This window comes from Necator americanus, chromosome I, assembly GCF_031761385.1.
Source record: "Necator americanus strain Aroian chromosome I, whole genome shotgun sequence".
Classification (NCBI taxonomy): Eukaryota; Metazoa; Nematoda; class Chromadorea; order Rhabditida; family Ancylostomatidae; genus Necator; species Necator americanus.
Genome location: NC_087371.1, coordinates 32,666,310 through 32,680,776, shown reverse-complemented (window position 1 = coordinate 32,680,776; position 14,467 = coordinate 32,666,310). Strand labels below are relative to the sequence as shown.

Genomic DNA, 14,467 nt, shown 5'->3' with positions numbered 1-14,467 from the left:
AGCAAACAAAATAAATGATAAAAATAGATCATAGAATAAAAATAATTCAATATAATAGAATGGAAATGTCATGATAGGCATGCGAGTTGACCCTGGATATGCGAGATCATACGTACATACTAAAACACAACGGGAAAAAGAAGAAAAAAGATTCAACTCAATTTAATCCAGGAATCTAGTTTTTTTTTTTAAAAAAATATTTTCTTTTTTTTTTTTTTTCCCCTTCTTTATATACCCCTCTTTATTTCCGCGGTCCGGCTTTTTCCCCAAAAAGAAAAAGAAGAAAAAAGATTCAATCCATAGCAATTTTTGAAGAAATATCAAAAATAAGAAGAAAAAATTTCGTAATGCAAGGTTCTGTTTTCGTAAAAGAAAACAACAACAACATTCTCGCCTTAAAAAAAGCTACGTTCAGCTAGTTTTCATAAAATAAAGCCAGTATGAAAAGTTAAAAAAAAACGAAAAAAAAACTGTTCATGGAATTTTTTTGACGACTATAACTCAGCAACCATGGAATGATGATAGATAAAAGAGAACTTATAGTAAGGAAACTAAGAACTAGAGAAGTTTAGATGTGGTAAGAGGAAGAGAAAAGAGTACACGTAGATAGTGAAGTAATAGGAAAAAAATCACAGCAATTTTTACTTGGAGGATATAGAGCAGAAAATAAAAAAAAAGAACTCAGAAAATCACAAAAACACACACAACAATAAAAAAATTTAAATAAAAGAGAGCAACGAAGAGAACTAGAAGGAAAAAAGATAGTAAGAAGTAAAGAGAAAGAAGATGTGACCAGAGGGGAGATCTCTGAAAGGCGTTTGGAAGTTTTCCTACGTAATAAGTTCCATTTGAAAATACAGGAATAAGAAAAAAGAAAAAAGAAAAAAGAATAAGAAAGAGAGGAGATAAAGAGTTGAAGTCTCCCTATTTAATAAGCTCCATTCGAAATTTCAAAAATAAAAATATGCAACGCTCACACGGTAGAGAAAGGAGAAGGAGAGAGAGAGAAAAAAGGAAAATAGTGCGAGTGAGCTGTTAGAAAGAAGAAAATGTGGAAAAAAATCTAAAACACGGCACAAAACACAATAAAATAAATTACAAATAAACAAATTATATTGTTTCACCATTAGTAGAGTGTGTCAAAACTGATATTATGATTACTAGAAAAAACCAATCGAAAAATTTCGATTGATTTTGACACAGCATTTTCACTTTTTGTTATTTTTTTCACACTTTTACTATATGTGAGTTAATAAATAACTAAGTGCGGGAATGAAAGGAACATTAAGGGATTAAGCAGCGAGTTTAAGGGATTTATTTAATAAATCATATCATAATAATATAGTCATTAGATAAATTAAGAATTTTGAGTTATTGGATAAACGATGATCCTTCTATTTATTTTTCAGAACTTACGTAACTCCAGAATTTGCAGATTTTTGATCTATTCTATTGAAATCTCATTTGAAAGTTCATAGTTTGACGTTTGCCACGATGAAACACGTGCTGATGAAATTTATGCAAACATAATTACGGCGCAACTTGAGGTTTTTAACGCCCGGATTTCCAGAGCTGCTGAATCCTCGAATTTCTCCATAGTATATATAGTCAAACTAAAAATATAGAATAGAAAGTAGTACAACAAAAATAACACCCACACACATATATTGAAGCGTAAAAAAAACTTCGTTAGTGTTAAATTCGACACTAATTCCTGGCGTACATATTGTCCCGGCCACCACCGAGGCTAATCTGCTCATCACATACAATCAATAGATCATGTAGCACCACCGGTGGGCCTTTTTTTCGATTTTTGTATAGTAACTTACATGTAAACCAAGTGAAAGTACATAAAGATTAAAAAAAACAGCGATGCAGAATGATTCTTCAAGGATTCTTCTTACGGTGAAAAAAAAATCCTATATTTCGGAAATAAAAATAAATAGAAGTCAGTTAGTTTTGAGAATCTGTCGAAAAAGTCATTAGTATTTTTTCAAATAAAGTGGTGCCCAGGAGGTCCAACCGTTCCAACCTTTCCATGGAAAGTTTCACGCGAAAAAGACGTTTTATGGTCAGCTGAAACAGAAAAGAGCTTTTTCAGCAAAAAAACAAATAGTTACACAGGTGTAGTGATGGCAAAATCAAACGGAATATACTATAAATTAACCTGTAATTATAAACTACCCTTTTATAATATATCTAAAATGATAATAAAATAAATAAAATAAATAAAAATGAAATAATAATAATAAGAATAATATATAATACTTAGGGGCGCATCCCAAGCGGACTGATTAACGCTAGACACTTTATCTTTATCTTTAATATATAATAATATAAACATATATAATATAATAATTACTCTTCCACTTTACTCCTCTGATTCGACTTCCTATTCATCGTTTTCTTGTTTCCAAACTCGAAAACTTGACTCATGGGGAATTTTTGCCACGTGAGGACCATAAGAGCTAATGTTTTCTTTTAGTTCCTAGCCCAAAATCGTTACTCCTGAAATGCTCTGAGGCCAGGCTTCCTCTCAACAGAAATTCTGATTCTTCATATTGTATCGGAGCTTCCGTCGTCTTCCAGTCGTGCAGCACCCTCCAAATATGTAGCTGCGTTGCTGATAATAAAACACTTGTAGACGCACTTATCCAGCAATTTTGCTTTGTTCAGGATCTTGTAAATCATCCGGCATTTATTCTTGGCAACTTCAATCGGTGTGTAAATTAGGTGGAATCACCAGCATTTAACTCATAGTCATCGCATTTGTTAGATTTCTTTTCCACTGTTGAGTTCGTGCAAAATGTAAATCTGCTCACCCAAGCAGATAGAATTCTCGATATTATACATACACCTAGCTCCTATACTCTTGGCATCAAACTTCTCCCGAAGATAGCCTCAACCGACCACCCAATTTCTTCTTTGAAACACCTGAAATTAGGTCAGCTCCAGGAATTCCTATGTCCACACTGACTATTCTTCTTTGGACAAATATTTTTCCCATGTTGACTGGTTTACTTTATTTGATCAATGCTCTTCACATTCGGGAAATTTATTTCAGATTCTGTAATACGTTCATCATAACAGCGAAAAGTGCAACCATGAATCGTAAGGAAGAATGCGTCGCTGTGACCAACAAGTTGGCGCTGTATCAAGACCTATGCGGATTTTGACGTATGGGGTCAGATGCAAGGGGGATCGTTATTAGTTTCTATTAGCGGCACAACCCAAACAACTGGTGTTTCACTAACATCGCGGCTTCAAGGCATCACACCACGAATCTGAGGTGGTACGAATTTCAGGTGGAGTATTCTTTAACGAGATCGTAGGTTACGGAGAGAATGGTGATTCCGTCCATTTCTTGCTAACTGTCGTTAAAAAAAACGGCCCGGAAGATACGGCTTCGAACGTCCCGGCGCGCTATTTGCTACAACGAGTTCGATTGGAGCGCATCAGTCTTGTGCACGCGCCGCATCTTCAGGAATGTTTTTACCGGAAATTAGGAAGAAATGGACGGAATCACCCCTCTCTCTATAATCTACTATCCCGTATAAGAATACTCCACCTAAAATCCGTACCACATCACATTCATGGGGTGATGCCTTTAATGGCTGTCAAGATGAGCGCTATTGTAGTTTACTTCTTTGATGTTGTCTTTGAGCAATCTCTTTGCTAATTCATATTTTGTGGTGTGACCAGGCGTTTTAGGGGATAGATTACATGTGTCTTTGATATTCCAGTCTCTGAAGAAGGCGTTGACGCTGAAACGTTAGCCAGAATAAAGATCAGTAACAATCCTGGTTCTGCTCAAACAAAGTACTACACGATCTAACTCTACAATGCCAAGATTCAAAGAAGATCGAAGTTGAGAGTTAGATTTACAAGCGTTTGCCAACATTTATTCCTTTTCGTCGCCCTAACTCTTTTCCTTGAATCTTCCACAACAACTGGTGGCTTCAATCTTTTAGGGGGAACTTCTTCTCGAGGATTTAGACTACCTTTCACATAATCCACTACACAATAAAACTGACTGAAAGATCTCTTACCATACATTGGACGTGTGACAGTCAAATTCGAGAACAAATAGCCAAATTCACTCGTGAAAGTGGATTTTCCAGGAAGAAGGACCCCTGTCCCTTTTCTTGTGTCTTATCCACACAACAGATCTATTCAAATGTGCTCAGAACTTCTTCGCATGTGGAGAATGTGCGCCCAAATGTGCGCCGATGATATTAATTTTTATGAGATCTATAATGTTAAAAAAAAACACTCCGAATGCACTGCACTGCAGACGTCACTAGCGAAAATGTCAGATTAGGCTTCCAAATGGCATCTGCTTACTAACAACGACAAACCTCTGGTTATACACGCAAGGAATACGAGGTATATGTGGCTGAGTATAGTATGAATGGAATGACTCTTCAAACTTGTAAATTTGTAAGAGACTTAGGGATTTTTGTCGATGATAATCTCAACTTCTCAAAACATTTTGGTCATATTGTAAGAAAGAGAAAACTTTTCCCATTTCTGGGCTATTCCGGATTGCCCACACAACTAATCCAACTATTCTTTCTCGTCTATACGTTCGTCTTACCTCAGCTGAAATACGGCTTTCAACTTCGAAGCCTTTTAAAGAAGAAGCACATAGCATGGCTGGGAAAAGTGCAGGAGACCCTTATCCGTATGTTAGCCACAAGAATCCTACCGTATCTAATGGTGACCAGTTACAGTGATCGTCTCAAAAAAAATTATGTATGAGCAATTTGAAGAGCAGATATACATACACGTCGAGTTAGTCTTTCGTTTTTTTTTGTCGTTTCGAGACCTTAGAAAAAAAAAACCAGGTTAGAACCCTGTTGGCATATTGGCACTTCAGATCCACTAGTAAAAAAATCGGTGGTCCCAATCTACAATGCACAAAAAATCGACATATGCCAGTGTTTGAGTATTGACGTCTGGCTGGAAACTTCTAGTAGTATTGAGTACTCTCTAACTTACATGTTATGGGATCGTGTTCCTTTTGTTCCCATGAACGATACCTCTTAGTTTTCTTCTCCATCTCTCCATTTCTCTGTTTCTTGCGCCGTTTTCCCCTCACTTATCTTTTTCAACTAACTGCGTAGCCACTACACTTCTTTGGGACCCTTCAAGCCTACTTCTCCTACTTCGTTCAGTGGCGTTTACTCACTAACGAGGATACTAAAATCTTATATGCTTATATATTTTCAAACTTCTTCCGCTCTATCATCTCCCGGGGCAGGTGTGGTGTAGCGGTTAGAGGTTCCGCTTCCTGCACAATCGAACGGAGGTTCGAATCCGCCCTAGTGCTCACCAAGCCTTTCATCCCTCCGGGGTCGATAAATTGGTACCAGACTTGTCTGGGAGCATAAAAACACTGACTTGACCCGTCGTCTAGCCCCTCTCAAGTCATTGTATAGGTCAGGTACACGCTCGTAAACCTCAAACGATTCTGAATTGAAGTGAACGTGGGGGCGCATCTCAAGCGGATTGATCAACGCCAGAAACTTTATTCTTTATCCTTATCTATCATCTCCCATCTCTACTATTTCAGTATGAACTTCCTCCTGAACTTCCTTCCTCCTGCTGAACTACCATATATCTATATTGGAGCGATTAATAGTTCCAGGACCACGAAAGTTGTTGAACCCTCCTGCTTAAAGGCATCACCCCACGAATCTGGGGTGGTGCGGGTTTCAGGTGGGTTATGCCTACACTTAGTCGTAGACTATGGAGAGGAGAGCGATTCCGTCCATTACTTCCTAATTGCCGTAAAAAAACGACCCGGAAGATGCTCCACGTGCACGACTGGCGCGCTCCAATCGAACTCGTCGTAGAAAATAGCGCACCGGAGCGCTCGAAGCCGTAACCTCCGAGCCGTTTTTTACGGCAGTTACGAAGAAATGGACGGAATCATCATCCCCTCCATAATCTACGACCAAGTATAGGCATAGCCCACCTGAAACCCGCACCACCCAAATTCGTGAGGTGATGCCTTTAATGTCCCCCGGTAGATTCGCCCAAGGTCCCAATGTGCACCTAAATTGGTCGTTCAAGCCCTGGTAGGTAGATCGATTTTTCATTTGAAGCGTCTTAATAAGGTAAACAGATGTCATGAGAGGACCCACCTTTTGTAGGAATAAAGCGACATGCTATACAGGTTTGTCCGCCACAAAGGATTAGGATAGGACTGTGTCGGGTTTCAACGTTAATAAGTTGATCCTGGATCTCTCTTCTGTTCTTCTTTCTCCTACTCAGACAGAATGTGTTCTACTTCTCCTTTCTTTTTTTACTTGGTGGATCATATGAATAAATAAAAAAATAACCTTAGCAACAATTTTGACGTCTTATTTCTAAGCTCGTCGGTTAACATTTAACAATAGGTTTGATTTATAATCTTTATTATACCAAATTTAAAAATGAGGCACGAAAAACGTGGAAAACGGTTTTAAAATCCGTCGAACAATTTTCGAATTGAACTTAGTAATAGTTGTTGTATGAAGTTTGTCCCTCCAGGATTCATCCAATATAGATGCTGTTGATACTCAATATTCACATTAAGAATACGGAGTTTTTATTTTTTCGTGTAAATCCAGTTGGGGTTGATCTTGATGGTTGTCCTTCTGGTAGGTTTTTTGACTGTCTTTCTTGTTTGAGAGTTTTGGAAATAGGTGCTGCTGGTGGTGGTGGTGGTGGTGGTGGTTTAGTAATTTCTTGTGGTATAGTACCTGCGATGTCACGTGAAAATGTTTTAGGCGGCGGTTCACGTGGTGTCACACTGAATGGGTAGTTAGACGGATTAGGACTAGTGGCAGGAATTGGAACGTTTGGTATTGCTGGCGGTTTTTCCTCTATTCCTGTATTTCCTTTGATTTCATTGACATCATCTTCATTCAATTTCACATTATTTGTTATCGTTTTCGGTCTGTTCGTGGATGTAGATTTATGATTTTCCGGCAATTCCTTGTCGATTTTACTCATTTGGCTTTGCGTTAAATTCAATGTACTTTGAGCGTTTGATTCGGCAACACGACAAGTACGAAGAATTTCGGATTTTTCTCTTCCTCTTCTTTGTGATGATACTGGTTGCATTTTAGAATATTGCCGTTCATCCTCCATATAAATTCTCTGACGTTTTTGTAAATCCTCCTGCTTTACTTTAAAGTATAACAGCATACATATGACTAGTAGAACTACGAGTATCATATTGGCCATAACCAGAGAGACCACCAAAACAGCGAATAGAGTGCTAAAAGGAAATTATTTTCAAAAATTACTTTCAATAGACTAAGAAAAAATAGTATTTAAAGGCAGCATATCACAAATCTGACGTGATATGGATTTCCGAGGGCGAAGGTCTATACAGGGACGATCTCGGTCATCTCTTCCTGCATCACTGTGAACAGGCGGCTCCGGAATGCTGTCTCTTACGACGTCCTCTATTGCAACGTGCCACCATTGCGCCCCGCCCCCGCCTGCGATTCGTTGAAAATCCGTTTGGACACCCCGATAGGCAATGTGCCCGATTGCCTGTCGGGGCACCCAGACGGAATTCGATAAATCGCAGGCGGGGGCGGTGCACCCAAACGAAATGAATTGCCTGTCGGGGCGTCCAAACGAGTTCTCGACGAATCGCAGGCGGGGGCGGTGCACAATGGTGGTACACTGCAATAGAGGACGTAAACACAGTGTACCACGGACGGTGGTACACTGCAATAGAGGACGTAAGAAACCGAATTCCGAAGTCCTCTGTTTACAGTGATGCAGGGAGGGATGAGCGAGATCCCAAACACTTATGCAATCCATACTCCTGTATAGACTTTCGCCCTCGGAAATCGATACCACATCAGATTCGTGATACCTAAGTCTCTAAGTGAGTAGCCTTTCAAATAAGCTCATTTAAAGGCATCGCCCCCCGAATCTGAGGTGGTGCAGATTTCAGGTGGAGTATTCGTATACAGGATGGGAGACTACGGAGAGGGAGGTGATTTCGTCCATTTCTTCCTAATTGCCGTAAAAAACGGCCCGGAAGATACGGCTTCATTCGTTTTGGCGCACCATTTTGTACAAGAGGTTCGATTGGAGCGCGCCAGTCTTGTGCGGCGCCGCATCTTCCGGGCCGTTTTTTACGGCAATTAGCAAGAAATGGAAGGAATCACCTCCCTCTCCATAGTCTCCCATCCCGTATACGAATACTCCACCTGAAATCTGCACCAACTCAGATTCGTGGGGTGATGCCTTTAACAGAAACAACTTGCTGTAACGTGAATAAACTTAAAACTAATTACAAGTTCAGTGTCTTTGCGTGCGTGAAGTAATGTCGACCACCTCTACGACTTATTATCAAAGCGTAAAATTTTTGTAGGACTTTTCTAAGCCAATAAAATCTTTTTTTTTGTAGTAGCCTATCTGCCAGCGTAGCGTTATCCACGCGGGCGAGTATAATATTTTTTTTGTTTTATGGCACACCTGCAGGTGTTTTCAATAAATAAATAAATAAATAAATAAATAAATAAATAAATAAATAGATAAGATTACGTTTTCCAATCTTTCCAACTACAACAACAACAATGTCACTGTAGTTGGCTGTTGTCAAGTAACCTAAACACTGCTAAGTGATGCCATAAATGGTTTCATATCAGCGTAATGAATAAGCGTAGCGATGAACTATAAACTCAGTTTAATACTATAGAAATAAAATTCAGAGCACTACAGCCCAATAGTATGATACTCGTTACATTGCTGGGAAATGGTGTTTTTTTTTTTTAAATGAATCTTCGCTATGCGACAGCTGTGTTGATGGTTTGCTACTCATATAGGACGTACGTTCAGATAACTGTTCCGAATCAGAATCTATACTCCTCAAAATTTTCTTTTAGAAAGGAAAATTCTCATGGAATATGACGCTACAAATGTACCTTTTTGATAAATTCGAGTGTTTAATCGAATTTTTAGAGATTTTAGTTATTAAACTAAACGTCCAACTTGTTGGATAAATTACAGAAAACCTTACTATTTGGAACCACATTCCAGCGGGCGGAAACAAATTTTTGTCACTATTTAACAATTTCTTTCTAAGACCTCATCCATAAGATTGAAATTTGGTAGAAATTACCTGGGTGGAACACCAAACTCTCCTTTTTTCTGTGCTTCCTTTCCGTCGGAGGATGCTTTCTCTACCTTAGAGGGGTCGGAAACATCTTTTGAGTGTACCACTGAAACCATAAGGAATAATTATACATCTGAAAATATTTCAGATTTTCTTCACATTCTCTTCGTACAAGTAATTTGAGAGGGAAATTTATGAAAGGCTAAATGCAGCTGCAAAACTTGACCGTGGTTAATTTGCTTAGCGTAGAGCGCAGCAGAGTCTTTTCACTGTTAGAATAGTGTTAAATTCGTTCTGCAAGCCTGCTTATCCATGATTCTGTTCGCTTCCGTTCAAATCTTAGCACAGAAGCCGCGCTGTCGTGCAGCGACAACTGTCGCCTGCAGCTTCGACTGCCAGAATGACTGAAGATACTACGAGCTACGGTAGTGTCTGTTAAGGTTAAAATGCACGTGGATTTTGGATGCGTTGAACAAAAAAAAGTAAATTCGCTATATCTTGTACGATAAATGGCTACTCTGATAGTTCAGTCAGTGTTCCAGTGTTTATATTTATGTTTTCTTGTTATGCCAACGAGGTTTAGGTGAAACTTTTTTATTGGCCTGACGTTTCGACAAACTCGTCTTTTTCAAAGGCCCGAAAATGGTTCGAGGTCTTTGATACCATGCATAACCCATCAAACTCCTCCTCTCTCCTCGACAACCCTCGATATTGTTCCAAGTACACCACGCAAGACCTTAAAAGGAAAACAACTGACCAGTTTCACCGACTAGCGGGGTTGGTAAGCCACCGCGTTCTTAAAAATTGTCACCAAGGCGAAAATTGAGAAAAAAAATTCGCCTTGGTGACAATCTTTAAGAACGCGGTGGTTTACCAACCCCGCTAGTCGGTGAAACTTGCCTTTGAAAAAGACGAGTTTGTCGAAACGTCAGGCCAATAAAAAAAAATTTAAAAAAATTTTAAAAATAAAAAAGTTCCACCTAAACCTCGTTGGCATAACAAGAAAACATAAATACACTATCAAATGCCGAGGTTTCAAGAAGAGAGGACTTGGAGATTGTTGGACAGCATACCAGCGTTTATAGTCAAACTCACCCCTCAATTTTTCTGCTTCCTTTTCTTTCTTTTTCGAATTTTTCTCCTTTTTCTTTGCTGATCGTTTGGGACGTCCTAAAGCAATTCTTTTTGGTGGGATCTCACATTCTTCGTATTTTCATTCAATCGTTTATTTATAAACTGTCGTCGTCCAAATTATGTCTATGTGTGTGTTTGAAAAAAAGGGACAAAATAGTAAACTAACGATCATTTGATGCCGATGTTCTGGTAATATTCTGAAATACCGACTTCAAACATTTCACCATTTCTCGATTTGTGGCGACATCCAGGGCCTTCTACAGGAAGCCAAATCATTGTTAAAATTGTTCTCGAATAGGGTGTGGCCTTACCGTCACCCAGTTGTCATCTGTTAGAAGGGACCGGTCCCGTCGGCATATCATTGAATGTTCGTTATTGTAGCACAAACGCTCCTTAAAAGACACAGATCTCTTCAAAAGTCGTCAAAAGGCTAAAGCATCGTATTGTTATACCACATTATGTAAATATGGAGAACCATATTTACATATCATCGAAGAAAAAACTAGTAACTAATTTTTCGTATGTGTCAAAACGGTAGTAGAAACGAGCTTATTGTTGCTACCTTCATGTTGACTAGAGTGTTTTTCATTAAACAATTGTAAAAATAATATCCTGTCATAGATGCTTCTTTTGTCATCGTTGTCCTAACTGGTTGTGACTACAGTTCGGTCAAAAACCCCTCTAAATCTCCATCTAATATGTTTAATTTAATTTAATATATTAATAAATCGTTTGAGCTTCGCGAACGTGCAACTGGCCTATACAATGACTTGCGGGGGGCTATCCGACGGGTCAATTCAGTGTTTTTATCCTCACGGACAAGTCTGGTACCAATTTATCGACCCCGGAGGGATGAGAAGCTTGGTGAGCACCAGAGTGGTGCGTGTCCTTAAAGTCATCACCCCACGAATCGGAGGTGGTACGGATTTCAAGTGGAGTATTCGTATACGGGATCGTAGTGGAGAGGTGGGTGACTCTGTCCATTTCTTGCTAATTGGCGTAAAAAACGGCCCGAAGATACGGCCTCAAGCGTTCCGGCGCGCTATTTTCTACAATGAATTCGATTGGAGCACGCCAGCCTTGTGCACGTGCCGCACCTTCCGGGCCGTTTTTACGGCAATTAGGAACAAATGGACGGAATCACTCCCCTCTCCATAATCTGCTATCCCGTATACGAATATTCCACCTGAAATCCGTACCACTTCAGATTCGTGGGGTGATGCCTTTAGATACCCGCAGCCTCCGCGACAACCTATCCTTAGGGGAAACTACTGGAAACGCGATCTTTAATTGCGCTGCGTAGCAGTTTATAGTATCAGCAGAGTATCGCGCTGCGTTCGCCTTATGCCCCGCCCATCACATCGTCCATCTTCGGCCCTCATCGTCTAATTAGGTGTGAAACAAGCCTCGTAGGAGCACGCTATCTCTGGTATTGCTTCAGTACGGAGTATCGATCACTTACGTATAGAGATACATCGAACACACACGCACACAAGGCCCCAGAAATAGAAAATAATAGTGTTTTGTTTGTGTAAAACAAACAAATCGAAACGTTTACAAACTACTGCGTTATCGTTATCTTGCGTTATTGTATTTTACGTGCGTTAAACTTTGAGTACAAATATATATCTATATCTTCTATGTAGTTCTTTCAATCACAAATCTACGTCTTCCTACGAACAGATCATCGTTTTTACACCTTTTAACTTTTATTTTGAAGCGTAGTCAGCTTCATTTATGTTTTCTGATGTTGTTTTGTTCTTGCACAAATGTTCGTTGCTCTCTCTTCCGGGCCATTTTTCACGGCAATTAGGAAAAAATGGACGGAAACGATTCGTGGGGTGATTTCTTTAAAATTCCTAGAAGCCAGTTCTATCACGCTATTGCAATCCAAACACGGCACATGACCTCAGTGACGTGGTCATGGATGGGCGTGGTTTAGTGATCACAGCTAGCCTAAGATATGCCTGCTCTGGCCTATCGTCTGCCTCTACAGGCACTTATTCGGCTGCGGGTACCTAACGCTCCCCCCCCCCCCCCTTATCCTTTATATTAATAGATTTTCATACTACTTTGTCTCTTCTTTTGTATACAAATGATATTGCTCTGATCTTAGGGTTGCCTTTTTTGTGTTGTGTCTGCTTGGTATAATCTTGCATACTCGATGTAATATAGCTTAAGCTATATGTAGTGTTACCGGATTACTGTCCCTGATTTTGGATTTTTATACGTTTGTACTAACACCGCTATCATCTCAGCGATAACACCCATGTAGATCACTGCTTTAGACCAGCCCACAACCGATACCTACCGAAAATGAAGTCGCTATGTTTGTCCCAAAGATCGCGAGGACTTGGACAAACTTAACCACAAAAAAAGAGTGGAGATAAAAGCAACGGGATCCGATATTCGTTGATTCGAGCAATTTTCATAACAAAGTTCGCAGTTATACTAGCTATAGGGGTACAAAGCTATAACCAACCTGGTAGTTCACGCTGATTTCTTGGACATTTGTATAGCCATACTGTATCAATGGCTGTCTGCAACGCACCAAGTAGTCACAAGTACAATTAAAATGAATGTAGACGATACGTTGAATGTTTTCTCCGTCGTCATGCTCCTGAAAAAAAAGAACATTTCATTTCTCGTTCGCAATGCAATGGATATAAGCAGTTCTGATCCATTTACCTCTCCTTGCAAAATCCACTTTATTGACCATGGGGGCCACTGGATTGCGCGATGACAGTGGAGTGCAGATACGCAAAAGCTAGTTATGACAATCCAGCCGAGCATGACGACCTCATATGAAACGATGAAACACCCCCGCACTCGATGTTGACAACACTTTCCTTATTCCTATCATTTGCTTGATAGTATGTTTCTTTCTTTCTTGTTTGTTTCTAAGTAAGGGCCAAATGGGGTCATTCTTCAAAGGCATCAACCCCACGAATCGGAGGTGGTGCAGATTTCAGGTGGAGTATTCTTATAAGGGATAGTAGATTATGGAGAGGAGGGTGATTCCGTCCATTTCTTCCTAATTGCCGTAAGAAAAAAGGCCCAGAAGATGCGGCGCCGCACAAGACTGGCGCGCTCCAGTCGAACTCCTTGTGGAAAATAGTGCGCCAGGACGTCCGAAGCCGCATCATCCGGGTCGTTTTTTACTTACGGCAATTAGGAAGAAATGGACGGAACCACCCCCTCTCCATAATCTACTATCCCGTATACGAGTACTCCACCTCAGATTCCAGTACACGAGTACGTGAAATCCGTACCACCTCAGATTCGTGGAGTGATGCCTTAAAACTCATGAAGATGGGGAATTCATATATAGTAGGGTTAAAAACACGGTGAAGCACGGTGCAGTTGCGAAGCGGGGCGGCGAAACGTAGCGGTTAGAATCTAGGGTGGATCCTTGCTGACACCGCTCCTCACTGTAATCCGCGATGGTCCCAACTCGATTCTAACCGCCATCTCCACCGCGTCGCTTCGAACCCAACTGCAGTGTGATTCATGTCGTTTTGATTCAACTATACACAGATCTTTCCGTTCCGCTCTTGATTCGCTTATAGTTTTGGCAAATTTACCCGACGGATAATCTATAGTCGGGTCAAAACTACAGGTTATCCGTCGGGTAAATTTGCCAAAACCATAAGCGAATCGAAATGAAGAGCGGAACGGAAAGATCCAATCGTGGAAGAAAAGTATTTCATTTATGCGCTCCAGTCATGGAAATGATTTAGAACTGCGACGTACACTCTCGAATCGGACAGAGATATTATATCGGGGCTGATTGTATAGATCCTGCACGGAATTCGGGAACTTATACCCAACCAGCAGCTTCTTTTCGCGTTGTTCAGCAAACTGACTAAGTTAGCCCGCCGCTAGCTGAATTAAGAATGGCGAGGAATTTTGATGAAAATAATTTATTACCTCGAAAAAACAATATTTATACACGTTCTCTTTCTAACCTGTTGTAAATTGGCACAATAATGGTACATCGATTAGTTTCATTAGTTACATATTAAAATTACAATGTAAAACATATCCATGTAAGACTAATGAGAAGTGAGCAAGGCAGTTTTGTAATCCGTAATATAATATGTAATTGGTTATCGAAAAAAGTAGAACCGATGACGTCATGATTGTGAAGTAGAAATGTGGAATATTACAGCACTTAGATAAATAAGAAGATTCTTGGAGCAA

General features: G+C 39.9%; 1 protein-coding gene across 1 annotated transcript; it reads right to left on the bottom strand.

Annotated features, from left to right (window-relative positions):
• Positions 1-6,573: 6,573 nt before the first annotated feature.
• Positions 6,574-13,057, bottom strand: RB195_007545 (uncharacterized protein; the record flags this gene model as incomplete). The annotated part of the gene is made up of 7 exons (XM_064181234.1): positions 6,574-7,270; positions 9,137-9,236; positions 10,226-10,300; positions 10,431-10,521; positions 10,576-10,656; positions 12,747-12,884; positions 12,953-13,057. The coding sequence occupies 7 exons, from the start codon at positions 13,055-13,057 to the stop codon at positions 6,574-6,576; spliced, it is 1,287 nt and encodes a 428-aa protein (XP_064038041.1).
• Positions 13,058-14,467: the final 1,410 nt, after the last annotated feature.